Source organism: Moschus berezovskii, chromosome 2 (genome assembly GCF_049115385.1).
Source record: "Moschus berezovskii isolate FMDL1 chromosome 2, NW_MosBer_1.0, whole genome shotgun sequence".
Classification (NCBI taxonomy): domain Eukaryota; kingdom Metazoa; phylum Chordata; class Mammalia; order Artiodactyla; family Moschidae; genus Moschus; species Moschus berezovskii.
This window is the reverse complement of record NC_142461.1, coordinates 102065542-102082820: the sequence shown is the minus strand read 5'-3', so window position 1 is coordinate 102082820 and position 17279 is coordinate 102065542. Positions and strand designations below refer to the sequence as shown.

Here is a 17279-nt window from a genome sequence, read left to right as displayed (position 1 = left end):
TACCCTAAGGAGAGGTTCTAGCTAACACTTAGAGAAACGAATGATTCTCAAATATTGACTATCTGCTCCACATTGCTGTTGTGTCAAATCACTGTGTTTTCTTTCTAAATGTAAAATTCCTTGACTTCATTTTCTAATTGGAGCATATCCAAGAATAGTTAATCAAATAACTAGCATTTCAACACATGCAAAAAAAGCGGAAGTATTTTGCAAGCCCCTGATTCTTTGTGATCCAACTGTCAACTTAATACACAATTAACCTCCACTTCTGAAACTGTAGCTGCCTTTGTTTGGAAACAATGACATCATGACATTTTATAAGTCCTCTTCATGATGTAGCAGCCTGACATAAAAAAAGAAATGAAAAAGTTTTCGTCCCTTGGCATATGAACGCACTTGAGTTATTAAAGCTACCTAAATTACATCTAAATTGCAAATATTTATACATCAGTCTTAAATTCTCAAGCCTCTCTTGTCTTTTAAGGTGTCTACTATTATCACGGCAAATGAGTTTCAGCAGGATTATGATATCAGAGACTGTGCTGCTGTCAAGGTCAGTACAATGCTAGAAAGTCTGCATATTTGAAAAAATAAATCTGGCAGTACATGCAATCAAGCAACAGACCATGGAGTACCTTTTGTGTGTGGAGCATGATATTAGGTGCAGTCGGAGGTTAAAAGTACACTTATGGTCCAGCCCTCAAGCAACCTAACTTACACTTAATGTGAGAAGATAAAATTCATATGCAAGAAAGATGACTCTTGTTACTATGCAGTAATTAGCTCCAAAGGAGTGGGTTGAAGAAGGAAATTCAGAAGAAAGTTATTTCTATGGTGGTGTTTCCAAAGAGAAGTGAAGTGAAAGTCGCTCAGTCGTGTCCAACTCTTTGCTACCCCATGGACTATACAGTCCATGGAATTTTGCTACCCCCGGACTATACAGTCCAGGCCAGAATACTGGAGTGGGTAGCTGTTCCCTTCTCCAGGGGATCCTCCCAATCCAGGGATCAAACCCACGTTTCCCACATTGCAGGTGGATTCTTTACCAGCTGAGCCACCAGGGAAGCCCCAAAGAGCCAGAAGAGGTGGGACCTGAATGGGACCTTTAAGGATGGATAGCATTTGTTCAGATGGGAGAGTGTAAGACATAAAAGAAAGTGGGGGTGGAAGGGAGTGGCTCAGTCAGTGAGGGGAACAGAATGCAGGTCAAGAAGTTTTAGTTGGTATTGCGGTTGAAAACAAAGGTGGGAAATTAGATTGATGCCAGGTTAAGGAGTTTGTGCATTTTTTTGGTAGGCAGCAGAGCATGATTAAAGCTTTTTGACATGATCTGAGAAGGGTGTGAGAAGACTCCTCTTAAGACAAATTTTAAGATGCAAAAGACAGACAGGCCCAGAAGAAACAGGCTAGTTAGGCCTCTTCCCTTGCAAACTTCATTCATTTTTTGTTTTGTTTTGCCTTGTTTCTTTTACAAACTAGTTTTTTTTTAACTTTTCAAATTTATTTATTTTTGACAGGCTGGATCTTTGTTGCTGGACATAGGCTTCTCGTTGCGGTGGTTTCTCTTGTTACAGAGTACAGGCTCTAGGTACACAGGCTTCAGTATTTGTGACTCACAGGCTCTAGAGCACTGACTCAGTAGTTGTGGCACATGGGCTTAGTTGCCCCTTAGCATGTGGAAACTTCCTGGACCAGGAATCGAACCTGTGTCCCCTACGTTAGCAGGCAGATTCTTAATCAGTGGGCCACCAGGGAAGTCTTATTTCATTCGTTTTTCATTCTGTAGCTAGTATGTCCAAGCAGTCTGTGATACTCTGGGGGTGGGGGTGGGGTCACCAATGACAAAATATAAAATAGTTGTGCCTTCACAGAACTTATAAGCTCGTAGAAGATAAAGACAATAGACAAGCAATTATAGGGACTGTGATAAAGTGTAAGTTTTATGTAAGAACAAAAGTGTTATAGGATAGTAATGCTGCTGGCAGTGGTGATGATGGTAGTGATGATGCAGCAGCTAACATTTGTTAGCTCCTGAGCCAGGCACAGTCATGTCACATCTGCTATCACACTTAATATTAAACAACCTTATGAGGTAGGTGGCTTCCGTGGTGGCTCAGACAGTAAAGACTGCAATGTGGAAGACCTGGGTTTGAGCCCAGAGTGGGGAATATCCCCTGGAGAAGGGAATAGCTACCCATTCCAGTATTCTTGTCTGGAGAATTCCATGGACAGAGGAGCCTAGCAGACTCCATATAGTCCATGCAGTCAGAAAGAGTTGGAGATGACTGAGCGACTAAAACACACACACGCACACACACACACACAACGCAGTTACTGTTACTATATCCATCTCATGAAGAAGAAATGTGAACTCTGAGTAACTTGCATGATTACAAAACTGAAATTTAAACCTAGATGTCTGAGTCTGCTATGCTCTATGACGTGTATAGAAACAGTCAGAAGGGTATCTTTGTTTATGGAGAAAATAGTAATACACTTTGCTTTAACTGATGTTTTGAATCCAAGCTTGCAGTATGAAATATCCTGTGGTAAGTTAGAATCAAGAAACTGGAGTTGAACGTAAAATGTTCATTGAAAAAGAGTTCCCTTGTGGCCCAGTGGTTAGAGAGCTTGGCTTTCACTGCCATGGTCTGTGTTCAATCCCTGGTCAGGGAACTGAGCTCTCACAAGCCACGCGCTCTCACAAGCCAAAGAAAGCACAGAAGTCCAAGAAGTGGATTTAGGGTGATTACCAACTTTTAAAATGTAAGAGGATGAAGAGGGAAGAGGCGTCTAGGAAACATCTTTGCTATGTAAGCCCAAGAAAGAGATTCAAGAATATGATTGACTAGAATGTTATAAGAACGTTGAGACAAAATACTGAGAGGTCCCTTGGAAAGCAGTGTTTCAAAGGAACTGTTTTTAGTAAATTTTTATAGAATTCCTAATTTAACGCATGAAAGAATGAAAATTCAATGGAAGTTGTGAAGTTTCTAGAACACTCATACAATAAACTATGTTTGATGTAAATTGAGTCCCTATATGTGAAGAGATTGGAAAAACCTACCAAAAAACTAAATAGAAGAGACTCATCAGGTAGGCCAACTACGGCAGCGTCTGGAAGGAGAATCTCACCTCACCTATCACAGTACCCTCTAGAATCTTGCCCGTAAGAGAAAACAGTCCAAGTCTTCCTTCGTGGTCCAGTGGTTGAGAATCCATCTGCCAGTGCAGGGGATGTGGGTTTGATTCCTGGTCTGGGAAGATTCCACATACTGCAAGGCACCTCGGCCTATGTGCCACAACTACTGAAACCCACATGCTCCAGAGCCCTCAAGCCACAACTGCTGAAGCCCATGTGCTGCAGCTATAGAAGCCCCCACGCCGAGAGCCTGTGCTGTGCAGTAGGAGAAGCCACCGCAATGGGAAGACCACACACCGCAGCAAAGGATAACCCCCGCTCACTGCAACAAGAGAAAGCCCACAAATGTGCAGCGGCAAAGGGCCAGCACAGTCCCCAAATAAATAAATACAAAAATAAATAAAATTTTTAAAAAAGAGACAAAAGAGTCCAAAAACTGATGGATGCTCCTACCAGATCTTGTCCTCCCCTTACCTTTCCCTGTTGCTTCCTGGCTGGAATTTGTAGATAGTCATTGCTGGACTCCTCTGTCCATGGAATTCTCCAGGCAAGAATACTGGAGTGGGTAGCCATTCCCTTCTCCAGGAGATCTTCCCTACCCAGAGATCGAACCCAGGTCTCCTGCATTGCAGGAAGATTCTTTACCAACTGAGCCACCAGGGATCTTAGATCACACAGAGGAGGGCAATACCCCCAGAACACAAACCAACACCAAAGAACAAACTTGGGCCCCTGATGCCCAACTTTTATGTCACTTTTCAGAGATCCACTATGATCACAACCTGGTGTTTAGAAATCACTGAACCAAATATTCTTCTCTAGCTTGGTCCTTCCAAAATTTAAAGTTGTAAGATTCTGTTATTTCATATCAACAAAAATAGAAGAAAACAAACAGTAATTTGCATTTTGGACATAAACATGACCCTATGTTATATTTCCTTTATCAGTCCCTCTGAAGGCTCTTGCTTAATGCAGTTTAAACTTTACTGCTTACACACTGCATTCTTTCATGTGTTCATTCATAAACATATATCTTAGGTTCTAGAGCTAAAGTAGTATTAAAGACCATAAGACTTACAGTTTAGTGTTGTATAAGGGCTGCATCAACTTGTAAATATTCTATAATCCTCTTCCTCCTTTAGGTCATTCAAAGGCCATGGCGAAGAAGCTGGTATTTTTATGATGACAGAGAATTTATGAATCTAAGGCCTTTTGCTTGTGATGCAAAACTTGAATGGGTGTGCCAGATTCCAAAAGGTAAATGGTGGTTATTCCTTTTCCCAGTCTTCTCACATGAATATTGTGACTGCTGATCCAGAGTATCTAAGCGAGCACTTTAGTCTATAATTATAGTTTTGAAAGCCTTTGATTATACAGTTAATATAGTAAGGTCCATCCTGCCTGACTCCTGTTGTCATTGTTGTTTGGTCACACAGTCGTGTCCGACTGCCACCCCATGGACTGAAGCACACCAGGCCTCCCTGTCCCAATCCATCTCCTGAAGTTTGCCCAAGTTCATATCCATGGCCATCCAGCCATCTTATGCTCTGACTCTCTCTTTTCCTACCCCTAGTAAAAGGCTGCCTTTTGGAAATTAGGTACTACCTTTCTCTTGTACCATGAAAGAATTTGTATAGGAGAGAACATTTAAGACTAATTTAGGGAGATTAGGCCTTGGAATGAAAGATTATTCTAAGTGAAAGAAGAGACAAAGTAAAAGGAATCATTTAAACCATTTAATCATTTTAATAATTTTGTTGTAAAATGAAGACAAGCTTGGAAAGAAGGAAGCAAAAGTCAGGAAATAAAATTTGGGCAGAGCCCAAATCTAAATTTTTTTACAGTTTTGAAACAATTTTCAATGAGCTCAAAATTACTAAGTTTATCTCCTTCAAATTCAGGATATCAATTAGCTTAATAGTAGAGCCCTTGGTAACAGAAAAGATAATAAATAGATATCCTTTTACTTCATTTTGTAGTAGGAAAATGTCAAGGATATATTAAGGAAAATGTTAAGATTTTAACTGCCAAATTATTTTTAAGCAAATTTTAGATAGATTAATTAACATAATGATAAATGTATAGAAAGTTCCCAAATGAATTTCTGAACTGAATGTAGACAGCTCATTGAAACCAAAGGGATATCTTCTTAAAAGTTCTCCAAGAACCCAAAGATTATCTCATGGAACTGCCTGTTAGAAGATGGTTCTTTTCTCCTAAGAAGAGCCACCTTGCCTTTGAAAGAGCTTCAGGTATTTCCCTCATGATCCAATGGCTAATACTCTGTGCTCCCAGTACAGGGGTCCTGGGTTCGATCCCTGGTTAGGGAACTAAATCCCACATGCTACAACTAAAGATCCTGCATGCCACAACTAAGGCCTGGAGCAGCCAAATAAAGAAATAAATTAAAAAGAAAAAAAAAACTTCAGATGCAACATCTGGTAGTGTATCTGGCAAGTCTCTTTCACAAAGTCAGACTTGGGGGATCATTAATTAAAAAAAAATGTGTGTATGTGTGTGTACATGTTGATGGGGTTGTACTAAAGGAAAAAGTATACCTGAGTTAGTCCTAATTACTGATTAACCTGAAAGAGGAAAATCAGTTTGGACACCTTTCAAACAAGTGGCAAAGTAACTAATATATAATTAGCTTGGACAGTGTCTCTGGCTTGAAGCATTTGTTATGATACTTATATTATTATTTGGCATGTGGCATGCCACAGAGAGTGTCCTTGCTTCCTCCAAAGTAAGCTCTTTAAGTATGCTTTTTATTTTCCTGGTAGCTGTTTCCCTGCCTCATGTTTGAGTGGTGAAACAGACCCTAGAGTTTACACTGGGAAAACCTTAGAAATGACAATCCAGTAACCACAGGAAATATTATTAAAACCGTGCTTTTCTTTTTAATATATTTTTGTTTTTATTTATATTTGCTTAGAAAACATAAATCAAGTAATAAAAGAAATAAATCTTTTAAATAATTGCATCCCTGCTCTCTCCAATGCAGAAATAAAATTTAAAACTAAAGAATGTCCCATCTCAACCTCAGTCTCAGGCTTCTAATGTCTCAGCCATTTGAAGCAATCAGTGATGGTTTGATCCAGGGTTTAAATGTTATGTTAACTCCCCTTTGAAAGTACCTAAATTTCTGAGTTACAGTGTGTCTCATTCACTTGGTGGATATTTTCTTTGTAATTACAATTGCCAAAACCTGCTCAACTAGATACTTCCGTATTAATGTGTTTTCTGATTTCCTTGAAGCAGTTTACCTCTTCAGTAGCCCAAATCACCCAATCTTTTCTCTAGTGCTTGCCTTTTTTATTATCTCATCCATCTGGTTCTAATTAGTCCCCTCCTCTATTATAATCACTATTGATATATGTACTTTTTAAGTATTATTTTTTTAGTCAAGGAAACTATATAAAAAATAAGGTTCACAAAAAAGGCACCTTTTATTTTGCTTTTCTCACTAATGTAAAGAAATGTAAAGGTTAAACATAGCTTTCCCCCAACATACAAATGAACAAACAAGATTACAAACAAGAAACTGTTTTTAACTGATCTGCAGCATTGCTAATGAAAATCATCCAGTATACAGAGGGCTGAGTCAGAGAAAAAAGCCACAGACGCTGGATATGTAGGCAGTCCTCTGAGGAGAGTCTTCTCATGCATTGGCCCTGATACATAGCAAAATGAAGAACAGCTATTTTACCCTATCATTTCTAAAATTCATTAAATTATGTCTTTGGCTTGAAACCGCTGTGACCTATGACCAGAATGTAAAGAGAGAGAAGAGCAACTAGCATCCTGAGGGAACTGCTCTGTGCCTGGCCCTGTGTGGGGTGCTTACACAAGCGTGATCTTACGTGATCTTCACACTGTCTTTGTGAGTTAGGTAGGAGTTTTGTTTTTATAAAATAGAAAGTTGAGGCTCAGAGAGTTAAGCAACTGATCCCAAGTAGCACAGCAGCAGAGTCAGGGCATTTGGACACTGACTCACCCAGCTTCAAAGACCATAATTCTTTGTATGGTACCATATTTCCTTGCTGGGTGAATTTTATTATTTTCCTCCCAATTTTGTCTCTCCTCAAAAGTTTCAGTACTGGATCACTGAACATTTTTTCCAAAGGGTAATTTGGGAAACAATAAACTCTACCAACCTAAATATATTCAAATTGCATTAGATGGAGATGTAGTTCCTGAACAACCTCATCCTACAGTGATGATTATCTTGCATATTCCTATGTAATGTAATATATACAATGTATTCATTTACTTATTTGTGCTTCCTAATTATTAACTATATTTCATCCATCTAGTCTTCTTTTATGACTTCCACAATATAAGGTAGAGAACTGCTCATTATACTATATTAATATTTAACAAATCTGCCTTTCTGGTTGCCACAAAAACAGCTTTAGCATAGGCCCTGCAAAATTCAAACTGAAGTGATCATAACATGAAAGGAGATGGTTTGGCCAGAAGTCAACAAATCTCAGCAAAATTGCAAGTATGCTGTGGTCTATAATTGAATACTAAGCTTAAGCCACTTGCTTTCTTATACAGGTCATACTCTGAAAATACCAGACTGGTACAGTCCAGGTGAGTGAAGAAAACTAAAATTTATTCAAAGTTGCTTTACCTTTGCAGTGGTGTATTTAGTTAATTATTTAAGCCCAGGTCCAAGTGACAGCTTCTTCTCTATTATGTCTTCAAATGCACTGAAGTATCTGCAGGGAGGGAAGGTAATTGGCTGGTGTGGGATGAGACTCTGAGGCTGGATTTAGTCTTCTTCGTGAGTGCAGGAGGGTGCAAGAGCCACTCACTGGCTCAGGAATCCTTGAATCTTTCCAGGCAGAACTGCCCTGGGCAAAGAGAGCCAGTAATCTAAATGGATTACTATTTATAAATAGTTTTGAGTATTCATGCATGCTGAGAGGGTGCAGTTGGGTTTGCGCAGTCCTGATTCTGCTATTCTTCTTCTTTAGAGCGTGCTGGAATTCATGGACCTCCAGTTGTAATAGAAGGGAGTGAATATTGGTTTGTTGCTGATCCCCGCTTAAGCTATGAAGAAGCTGTTCTATATTGTGATAGTAATCACAGTTCTCTGGCTAGTTTAACATCTTTTACAGGACTAAGAGCCATCAAAAACAAGATAGCAAATGTAATTTAAAAGAATGTGTTTTATTTTTTAATTTTTATGTTTATTCTGTTGTGCATGTGTGCTCAGTTGTTTCTGACTCTGCAACCCCATGGACCAGGCTTCCTCCATCCATGGGATTTTTCAGACAAGAAGACTGGAGTGGGTTGCCGTTTCCTCCTCCAGGGGATCTTCTGTGCCCAGGGATTGAACCTGGGCACAGAACCTGTGGCTCCTGCATTGGCAGGCAGATTCTTTACCACTGAGCCACCTGGGAAACTGTATTTATTCTGTTAAAAATTTTTTTAAATGTACAAAAGTTGAATGTTCCTCTCAAGTGAAATTTGCCTAACAACCTATAAGTTCATCACTGCATGTTAGAAAAATTTTAAATAGAACTGTATGATGTTTTATAATATTCAAGATTAATTATAAATGTCAACTGATAAGATGAGCATCAAAAGTTATTATAACTTTGTAGTTAACTTGAAATCCTGTTTCTAAGCTTAACTAACTCTGCAAAATAGTTTTTTAGAGGGAAAGTAATTTGTATATTTTAACATTTATAATTGGTAGCAGTAGAATATTATATGTTCCATTAATATATGTCCACAATTACAGTGACCATATTTTCTGTATACAGAATAGGGCATGTGAATATAAAAAAAGTTTCTAAATTACTTTCTGCAGTGAAAGGACCCAATTTATGTAATTTAGTGAACAAAGTAATGAATATTCAGGAATTTTAGTGGTTTGTGATTTTGATAAGCCAGGTTTAAGCCAGCTTTAAATCAGAGCTCTCCTAGAAAAGTTAGCACATGTAAGGGTGGGTGTTCACGTGGTTGTTTTGTTTTTGTATTGTTTTTTCAGATATCTAGTGATGAGCAGAAATGGTGGGTGAGAACTACTGAAAAGCTGATATCACATCGTTTTATACAGTATGTGACATCTTTGATGCTGCCTTTGTAAAATTATCATGTAAAAGAATCTGTCCCAAATCCCCTTTTATTTAATACTAAATGGAGCAGTTGTTTATAATTAGTTTTGAACATTAATCCTTAAACTACCTAGACTGAGAAACCAAATCCTTTTGCAAATGAGCATCAAGAAAAAAGTGGTATAAAATAATGGCCTAACATTAAATTTAGAATTAAAATTGCTTACAGTAAAGTCCAAGATGAACATGTAACTGCATTGCAAGCTGTCACATCTCTCATCTTCTTTCAGCTCACGAGACCCATGGCATCACTTTCCTATACTATTTGGAGAGGAATGCTTTTACCTGTCTGCCAAGACTTGGTTTAATGGTAAGGTTAATTCCAAATCCTTTAATGTTGATTATGTTATATGTGAACTTCAGGTTCAGTTACTAGCTTAATCTTGCTTTCCTTTTGATTATACATGTGGTAGCTTCATCTTGTTCTGATTTATTGCTAATGATAGTAGCTCAAGTTCCAAATGCAAGTAAAGGTGCTTTTCACTGAGAATATTTTGACTTCCTTTATCCTAAAGCAGTTGAGCTTCCCTCATAGCTCAGTTGGTAAAGAATCTGCCTGCAATACAGGAGACCCCAGTTCGATTCCTGGATTGGGAAAAAATGCTGGAGAAGGGATAGGATACCCATTCCAGTATTCGTGGGCTTTCCTGTGGCTCAACTGGTACAAGAATCCGCCTGCAATGAGGGAGACCCGGGTTCGATCTCAGGGTTGGGAAGATCCCCTGGTGAAGGGACATGCTACCCACTCCAGTATTCTAGCCTGGAGAATTCCATGGACTGTATAGTCCATGGCATCGCAAAGAGTCAGATGTGACTGAGTGACTTTCAGTCGCGAAAGCAGTTACTTAGAAATAAACTTACCCTTTCCTAACTAATGAGCATATAGACAAATTCACAAAGATAAGCAGGCAGCAGTTCTAAAGTATAGTTTAGGTCTCTATCCCCCTCTGCAAGAGCCTTCTTCATTTCTCTATTTCCTGCCACCAGGAAATGCACCAAGTTTGTGCATTTTTATAGGCAATATTGGTATGCTGCAACCTATTGAAGTGAGTAATAATAATAGACAAAAATAGCTATTTGGGAAATATTGATTTAAAGAGACTTTCTTTACTACTGGATTGTTTTTGAAAATGTACTGAATGGAAAATTATCACCACAGTAATCTTGCTTTTCACTTCTCAGATTTACGAAAACCTGCAGACTGTAGTACCAAGTTGCCCTTTGTCTGTGAAAAATACAATGTATCTTCATTAGAAAAATATAGTCCAGATTCTGCAGCTAAAGTGCAGTGCTCTGGGGACTGGATTACTTTTCAGAACAAGGTAAAAACGGAATTGCTACATTGTGCAGATGATGATTGCTTTCATGACGGTTATATGGCCATGGCAGAATGACATCCCAAGTAACTTCACTAAAATAGACTCTGCATATTTCAGTATCTCATCTGATTCTCTACATTTTCAGAAATAGAGTTACTCTCAAGTTAGTCACGCCTGCCGGTGTTTCAGAATACTATGTTCCTGTTCCATTGCTGCTAACACTTAAATTGCTAAAGTTGATCTTTCAATGAATAGTACATTAATTAATCAGGACTATTTCTTTGGCATGTAGGAAACTGACTGAATTTCTGGCTGATAAATTTTCCTCCTTAAGGAAGACACCCAAGCAGCATTTATCAATCAAATTAGATCAACATTTCCCAAACTACTTTTGGGGAATATACACATATGCTAACAAAATATTAATCATTGATCTTGCCTCCAGAGTAGGGTTTATGATTAAATAGATTGGGAAGTGCCACGTTCTATATTTGCCTCCTTGAGATGCACAATTCATATTGATGTATGTATCTTAGGAACTGCAACTGTCTGCTAAAAAGAGAAATTACTACAGTATGCTAAAACATTTATTCTCTCAGATAAAAGAAAGTTGAAGATAAGAAGGCTGGGGTTGGTATGAAAACTCTGTGGTCTTCAAAACCAGACTTCCCTTTGTCTTTCTGCTCTACCATCCTTAACTTGAGGCTTCCAAGCTCAAGTTCAGGGTGTTTGTTTGGGGAGTCTTTTCTAGAAGTCCCCCAATGACTTTATATCGCTCTAGCCACTCTTGTCTGTAAGGAGGCTGAAAAAAAATTTTGTAGACTGTTTCAAGGAACATAATTTGGGCCATACTACTACAGAATGAGATGGCTGGATGGCATCACCGACTCTGTGGACATGAGTTTGAGTGTACTCCGGGAGTTAGTGATGGACAGGGAGGCCTGGCGTGCTGTGATTCATGGGGTCGCGGAGAGTCGGACACGACTGAGCGACTGAACTGAACTGAACTGAACTGAACTACACAGTAACATGACTATAATATTCAAACAGAAAAAGGAAGAGATGGGTCTGGCAACTGAAAGCATCTGTAGTAAATGTAAAATATTAGGGATATATTTTGACTTTTTAAAATTAAAATAATCTTTTCCCCCCAAGGTGCTAGGACTAAATTAATCTACACAGTTGATATAAATTTGTAGTTTTTGTTTGTTTTATTGAAGTATAGTTTACTGAAAATAGTATATTAATTTCAGGTGTTCAATATAGTGATCAGATATCTCTATAGATTACATACCATACAAAGTTATTATAAAATTTATTATAATCCCTTTGCTATAGATAACATCCCTGTGACTTATTTATTTTAGTCTGATAGTTTGTATCTCTTAATCCCTTTCACTCCCTTTGAATTAAAATATCCTGCCAAGAGACAGTGGGTTGATTTCTTTTAAAATGTGGTTGTTTTTCTGGAAAAGACTCTGATGCTGGGAAAGGTTGGGGGCGGGAGGAGAAGGGGACGACAGAGTGAAATGGCTGGATGGCATCACCGATTCTGTGGACATGAGTTTGAGTGAACTCCGGGAGTTGGTGATGGACAGGGAGGCCTGGCGTGCTGTGATTCATGGGGTCGCAGAGAGTCAGACACGACTGAGCGACTGAACTGAACTGAACTGAACTGAATGGTAAAGAACACATATTTGAAATCAAATGGAGCAGAGTTTAAATGCTGACCATGCTCTGGTTATTTCACTTATGGGTAAAGTTTCTTAATGTCCCTGTGCTTCCATTTCCCCATTTGTTGTGAGAATTAAATGAGATAATGCTATGCAAAGTGTTTAGCGCAAGGAAGTACTCAGTAAATGGGAAATTAAAGAAAAAAAAGTTCAAAGACTACTCTCCAGTTGTTTAAATTGTTAGTATAGGTCTGCATTCTTATGACACTACTTTGTACATTTCTATACCTTACAGACAGAAAATTAGCAGCTCTCTAAAAGATAAGGCATTTACTTCCTATATGAACTTGCATTTGTCTGAAATTTTATACTTCGTGTGTATTCTTTGTTTGTAGTGTTTTCTAAGGATCAAACCCAAATCTGTCACGTTTTCTGAAGCCAGTGATACTTGTCGTACCTATGGTGGAACCCTTCCTTCAGTGTTGAGCCAGAGAGAGCAAGGTAGCAGAATTGTTCTGTAAACATGTTTTATTCTGATCTGGGGGCCAAGTTCCTGTTGGCAAGATTTGGGGAATTAACATATAAAAAGAATCTTATTAATTTACTTTTTATAGAGTTAGGTGATAATCAAAGATTATCTTGATAGTTAGATAAGCTCAAAGTATTCATTGACATTTTTAGTATACCTTTAATTTCAGTAAGTCAAATGCTTTTTTTAAAAAAAATATGTATCTTTCTGACAGATTTTATTACATCCCTGCTTCCGGATATGGAATCTTCTTTATGGATTGGTTTGCGCTGGACTGCTTATGAAAAGATAAACAAGTGGATGGATGACAGAGAGCTGACATACAGTAACTTTCACCCATTATTGGTTGGTCGGAGGCTACGAATACCACCAAATGTAAGTTTGTTTGTTCTTTTAATCAGTACAGTGTGTTGCTCTATGAAATACCTGAGTCTTTCACAAATTATTGGGTTAAGAACAATGGCCTATTTTATAAGTCCATTTATATGAAACATCCAAATAGGCAAACCTATAAAGATAGAAAATAACTATGAATTTTATCAAGAAAGCTGTCACAAGAAGAACAACAACATAGCTTCCCCAGCCTTTGTGTAGGTGCGCTAGCATCAGATTCCATAGCACTTATTTTATAACCATGTAAAACCTTCAGTGTGCTTAGTCATTCAGTTGTGTCCAACTCTTTGCGACCCCATGGACTGTAAGCCACCAGACTCCTCTGTCCATGGAATTTTCCAGGCAAGAATACTGGAGTGGGCTCCCATGCCCTCCTCCAGGAGATCTTCCCGACCCAGGGATTAAAGCCATATCTCCCACATTGCAGGTGGATTCCTTACCATCTGAGCCACCAGGGAAGCCCAAAACCATCAATATTGAGCTGCAAATAAAAGCTAATATAAAGGGTTTATTTATCATTTTGGAATTTGGAGCTTTCAGATTTAGTCTTCTGAGGTAAAAAGTACAAAATTGATGATTGGTGATCATTTTTCCCTAAGATCTAAATGTAAAAAAGCTGTAGAAGGGAAGAAGGCATTATTTTAACAATAGTTATCCTGTATCATGATATTACTGTCCATTGCTTCTGTCTTCCTTATTTGCTGGATACAAGCCACCTTTTGCACAGAAAGCAAAAATTATTAAGATAATAAAGTTGAATTCCAAAAGTACATGCTAGATGACATTAACTGATATAACTGATGCAATGGAACTTTGCTCAAGATTGACTCTGATGGCAAAGGGAACTGAAACATGTAATTATTACAAAGTAAATATCAAAATAATGCTTGGTTATTATAGAAAATTTGGAAGTTATAAAAGAGTAAACAACATAAAGAAAAATATCAAGCTTCATCCTGCTTATATTTAGACTGGTAGCTTTTAAACTTTTAACTCATGCCCCATAGTAAGAAATACATTTAAAGAACCATTTAGCACATAGGTTTAAATATAATACTGAATCGAAACAAAAATTTCAGGTAATAACACTTACCCTTAGAGCTTATATTGCTTTCTATTCTAGTCTGCTTTAGTCTAGTATGGTCAATCTATTCTCTGTATTCTATCCTATTCTATTTCATTATCACAAGTAAGACTCAAGATCCACTGAACTGATTTCATGACCTACTAAATGAGTCTCAAACCATATTTGAATCCTGATCTAGGGAATCACAATGAATATTTCAGCATTTTTCTTCTAAGACTTTTCTATACACTGTCTTCTTGACATAGGTAAGATTGTATACTATTGTATCTACTTTTCTCATTTAGTCTTACATAAAGCTGAAACTGCAATACTTTGGCCACCTCATGGGACGAGTTGACTCACTGGAAAAGACTCTGATGCTAGGAAAGGTTGGGGGCGGGAGGAGAAGGGGACGATAGAGAATGAGATGGTTGGATGGCATCACTAACTCTATGGACTTGAGTTTGAGTGAACTCCGGGAGTTGGTGATGGACAGGGAGGCCTGGCGTGCTGTGATTCATGGGGTCGCGGAGAGTCGGACGTGACTGAGCGACTGAATTGAACTGAACTGAAGTATCAATGTTCATATCAATTCTTATGCCATTAAAGGATATACTTGATAACCATTTTGATGGTTGCACAGTATTTCTTGATATATATGCTATCATTTACTTAAACAATGCTGGGTATTTCCATTGTTTTCAGTTTTGCATAATCTTAAATAGTTGCAGTTAACATCTCTGTGTATAATCTTTGCTATATATTTCAGGTTACCTCCTTAGGATAGATTAGGTAGCCAGATCAGAAGATATAAGTAGTTATAAAACTCTGGTTAACAAATTGCTTTCCAGAAAGGTTTCTGGGTTTATTTTTTTGTCAGCAATATGTTATGATTACTCTTCTATTCATACCAGTATATTAATAATTTCCAGCATTTATTGAGCAGCTAATGGTCATACCTTCTATTAATGCATCACATGTATTATTTCATTTGATCTGCACAAAAAATGTGAAGCAGTCGGTACTCCTCTCCTATCTTAGAAATGCGGAGACAGAGAGTCACATAACTTGCCAGAAGTCATTCAGGGTATACGTGCAGAGTCGGCTTTTAAATCTGAGTCTGCAGAGGCAGCGTTCTTAGCTTCTTTACTACATTGCCTCTGCTAAAGTGCTCTAAGGAGCATTATCTTTTAAAAATGTTTGCTAATTTGTTAGTTTAAGTGATATCATATTTTCTGATTTCTAATAAAAGCATTTGTTAGATTTCTGTTGCTCTGATTTCTAATAAAAGCATATAAATTCAGTAATAATTTTAATTTCATCAAATGTGAATTTTTATTCTTTGAAAATTTATCTGTCAAAGTCTTCTTGTAATTCTTACTGTTTTTATGACTGTGTAAACATTTAACTGTGCAAACCCTGTGTTTCTTGCATTTATTGCAAATATTTTCATAGGATTTTTCTTTAAGTCTAAATACCAAAAAATATTACAGAAATGTTTTGATTATTTTTGTTGCATGTTTCACTCTATTTATTTCTTTTTTTCCTCCATTCTTTTTAGGTTATAATGTTAGTTAAGTGTATGCCTTTATTTTCTTCATTTTGTTTTATAGCTTGCCTTTTTATTCTGACAACATGATACATCCATGGTATATGATATATATTGTCAATGGGTACTTAATCCTTTCCCCTAATACTGGCCAATTTTCTAGCATCATTTACTGCATATACTTCCATTTGTTGGAATTAATATAGAATGCCTTCTTTATCGTATGTGAAATGTGTGTGTGTGTGTGTGTGCATCTATGCATGAGACATACTCCTGTATAGCTCTCACACTGCTCTAAATACCAGCATGTTTCCATATTTCAAAAAAATAATAGGGTTAGTTATCCTTTATTATCTGCTTTTAAAAATTTTGGCTGTTCTGTCTGTTCTTCAAGGCAAACTAGAATTATTTACTTAATTTCCACTCTAAACAATTAAATAGAAAACATCTGGTGAGAATTTGACATTTTAGGAAGAATTGACATCTCTTTATTAATCTTTCCTTAAGAATATGGTGTAACATGTCTCTCCACTAATTCCAGTCTTCCTTTTAAATTCCTCAGTGATGTTTTCATAGAAATTATCTTTCTTATTGCCGTTGAGAATGGCAGCTTTTTAAAATTTTCTTATTGATGTGCAGGAAACCTGTTGTTTGGGAATTTTTGTACATTTATTTCATAGGTATCCATCTTACTAAAAACTCTTACTACTTCTCAGAGTTTTTCACAAGATTTTCTTGGGTTTTCTAATTAGATAATCATAATTTGCAAATAACAGTTCACACTTCACTACATGTGGTAAGTCTTCCAGAACCATGGTAAATACCAGGAGTATTAAATAATATCTTACACTTGATCTCGATTCTAATAGGACTATCTTTGTCCTGTAGCCTTTCATTTTTATATTTGATGTGTACTTTTTGTTTAAGATATATCATTCTAGAACTAGTTTATTTTAAATTTTTATTTAAGAATAAGTAGTAGATTTTCTGAAATTTATTTTCAACATCTATTAAAATTGTGTCATATAGTTTTTCCCATTAAGCCCATATATATATGGCCCATTGATAGATGTTGTGTTAAAACCATTTTTATCTCCTAAATAAAACCTAATTTCAATAATAAAACCTAGTTACTGAAAGTGGATTATTATTTTACTATTCTACTGAATTAGATTTGTTAGAATTTTATTTGGGAATATTTTCATCTCTGTTCATAGAGTTAATTTTTTTAATGCCATTTTGTTAGGTTTTTTTTTTTTTTTCTGATTGTGTCAGCTTCATAAGATGAACTGTGTAGTTTTCTGCCTTTGTGTTTTGAGATTTGACTCAGCCTAGTAAGTTATCTTTCTCTGAAAGTTTGAAGGAACAAAACCATGTAATATTAGAATCCTCTTCCAAGATCATTCTTTTATCATAAAGGGATTTGGTATGGTAGTTGAGGGCTAAACTCTAGAGTCAGATTGTCTGGATTTGA

General features: G+C 37.1%; 1 protein-coding gene across 5 annotated transcripts in view; it reads left to right on the top strand.

The window, feature by feature from the left end:
- The window catches only part of LOC129537730 (CD302 antigen), a 126787-nt gene that overhangs the window by 47642 nt on the left and 61866 nt on the right, over positions 1–17279 (top strand). For all 5 annotated transcript variants that reach the window (XM_055397455.2, XM_055397453.2, XM_088829630.1 and 2 more), the window contains exons 15-23: positions 485–553; positions 4285–4399; positions 7706–7741; positions 8128–8303; positions 9150–9217; positions 9507–9586; positions 10459–10598; positions 12664–12769; positions 13012–13172. In XM_055397455.2, coding sequence (XP_055253430.2) covers positions 485–553; positions 4285–4399; positions 7706–7741; positions 8128–8303; positions 9150–9217; positions 9507–9586; positions 10459–10598; positions 12664–12769; positions 13012–13172 — 951 coding nt within the window. The remainder of the gene's footprint in view (positions 1–484; positions 554–4284; positions 4400–7705; positions 7742–8127; positions 8304–9149; positions 9218–9506; positions 9587–10458; positions 10599–12663; positions 12770–13011; positions 13173–17279) is intronic.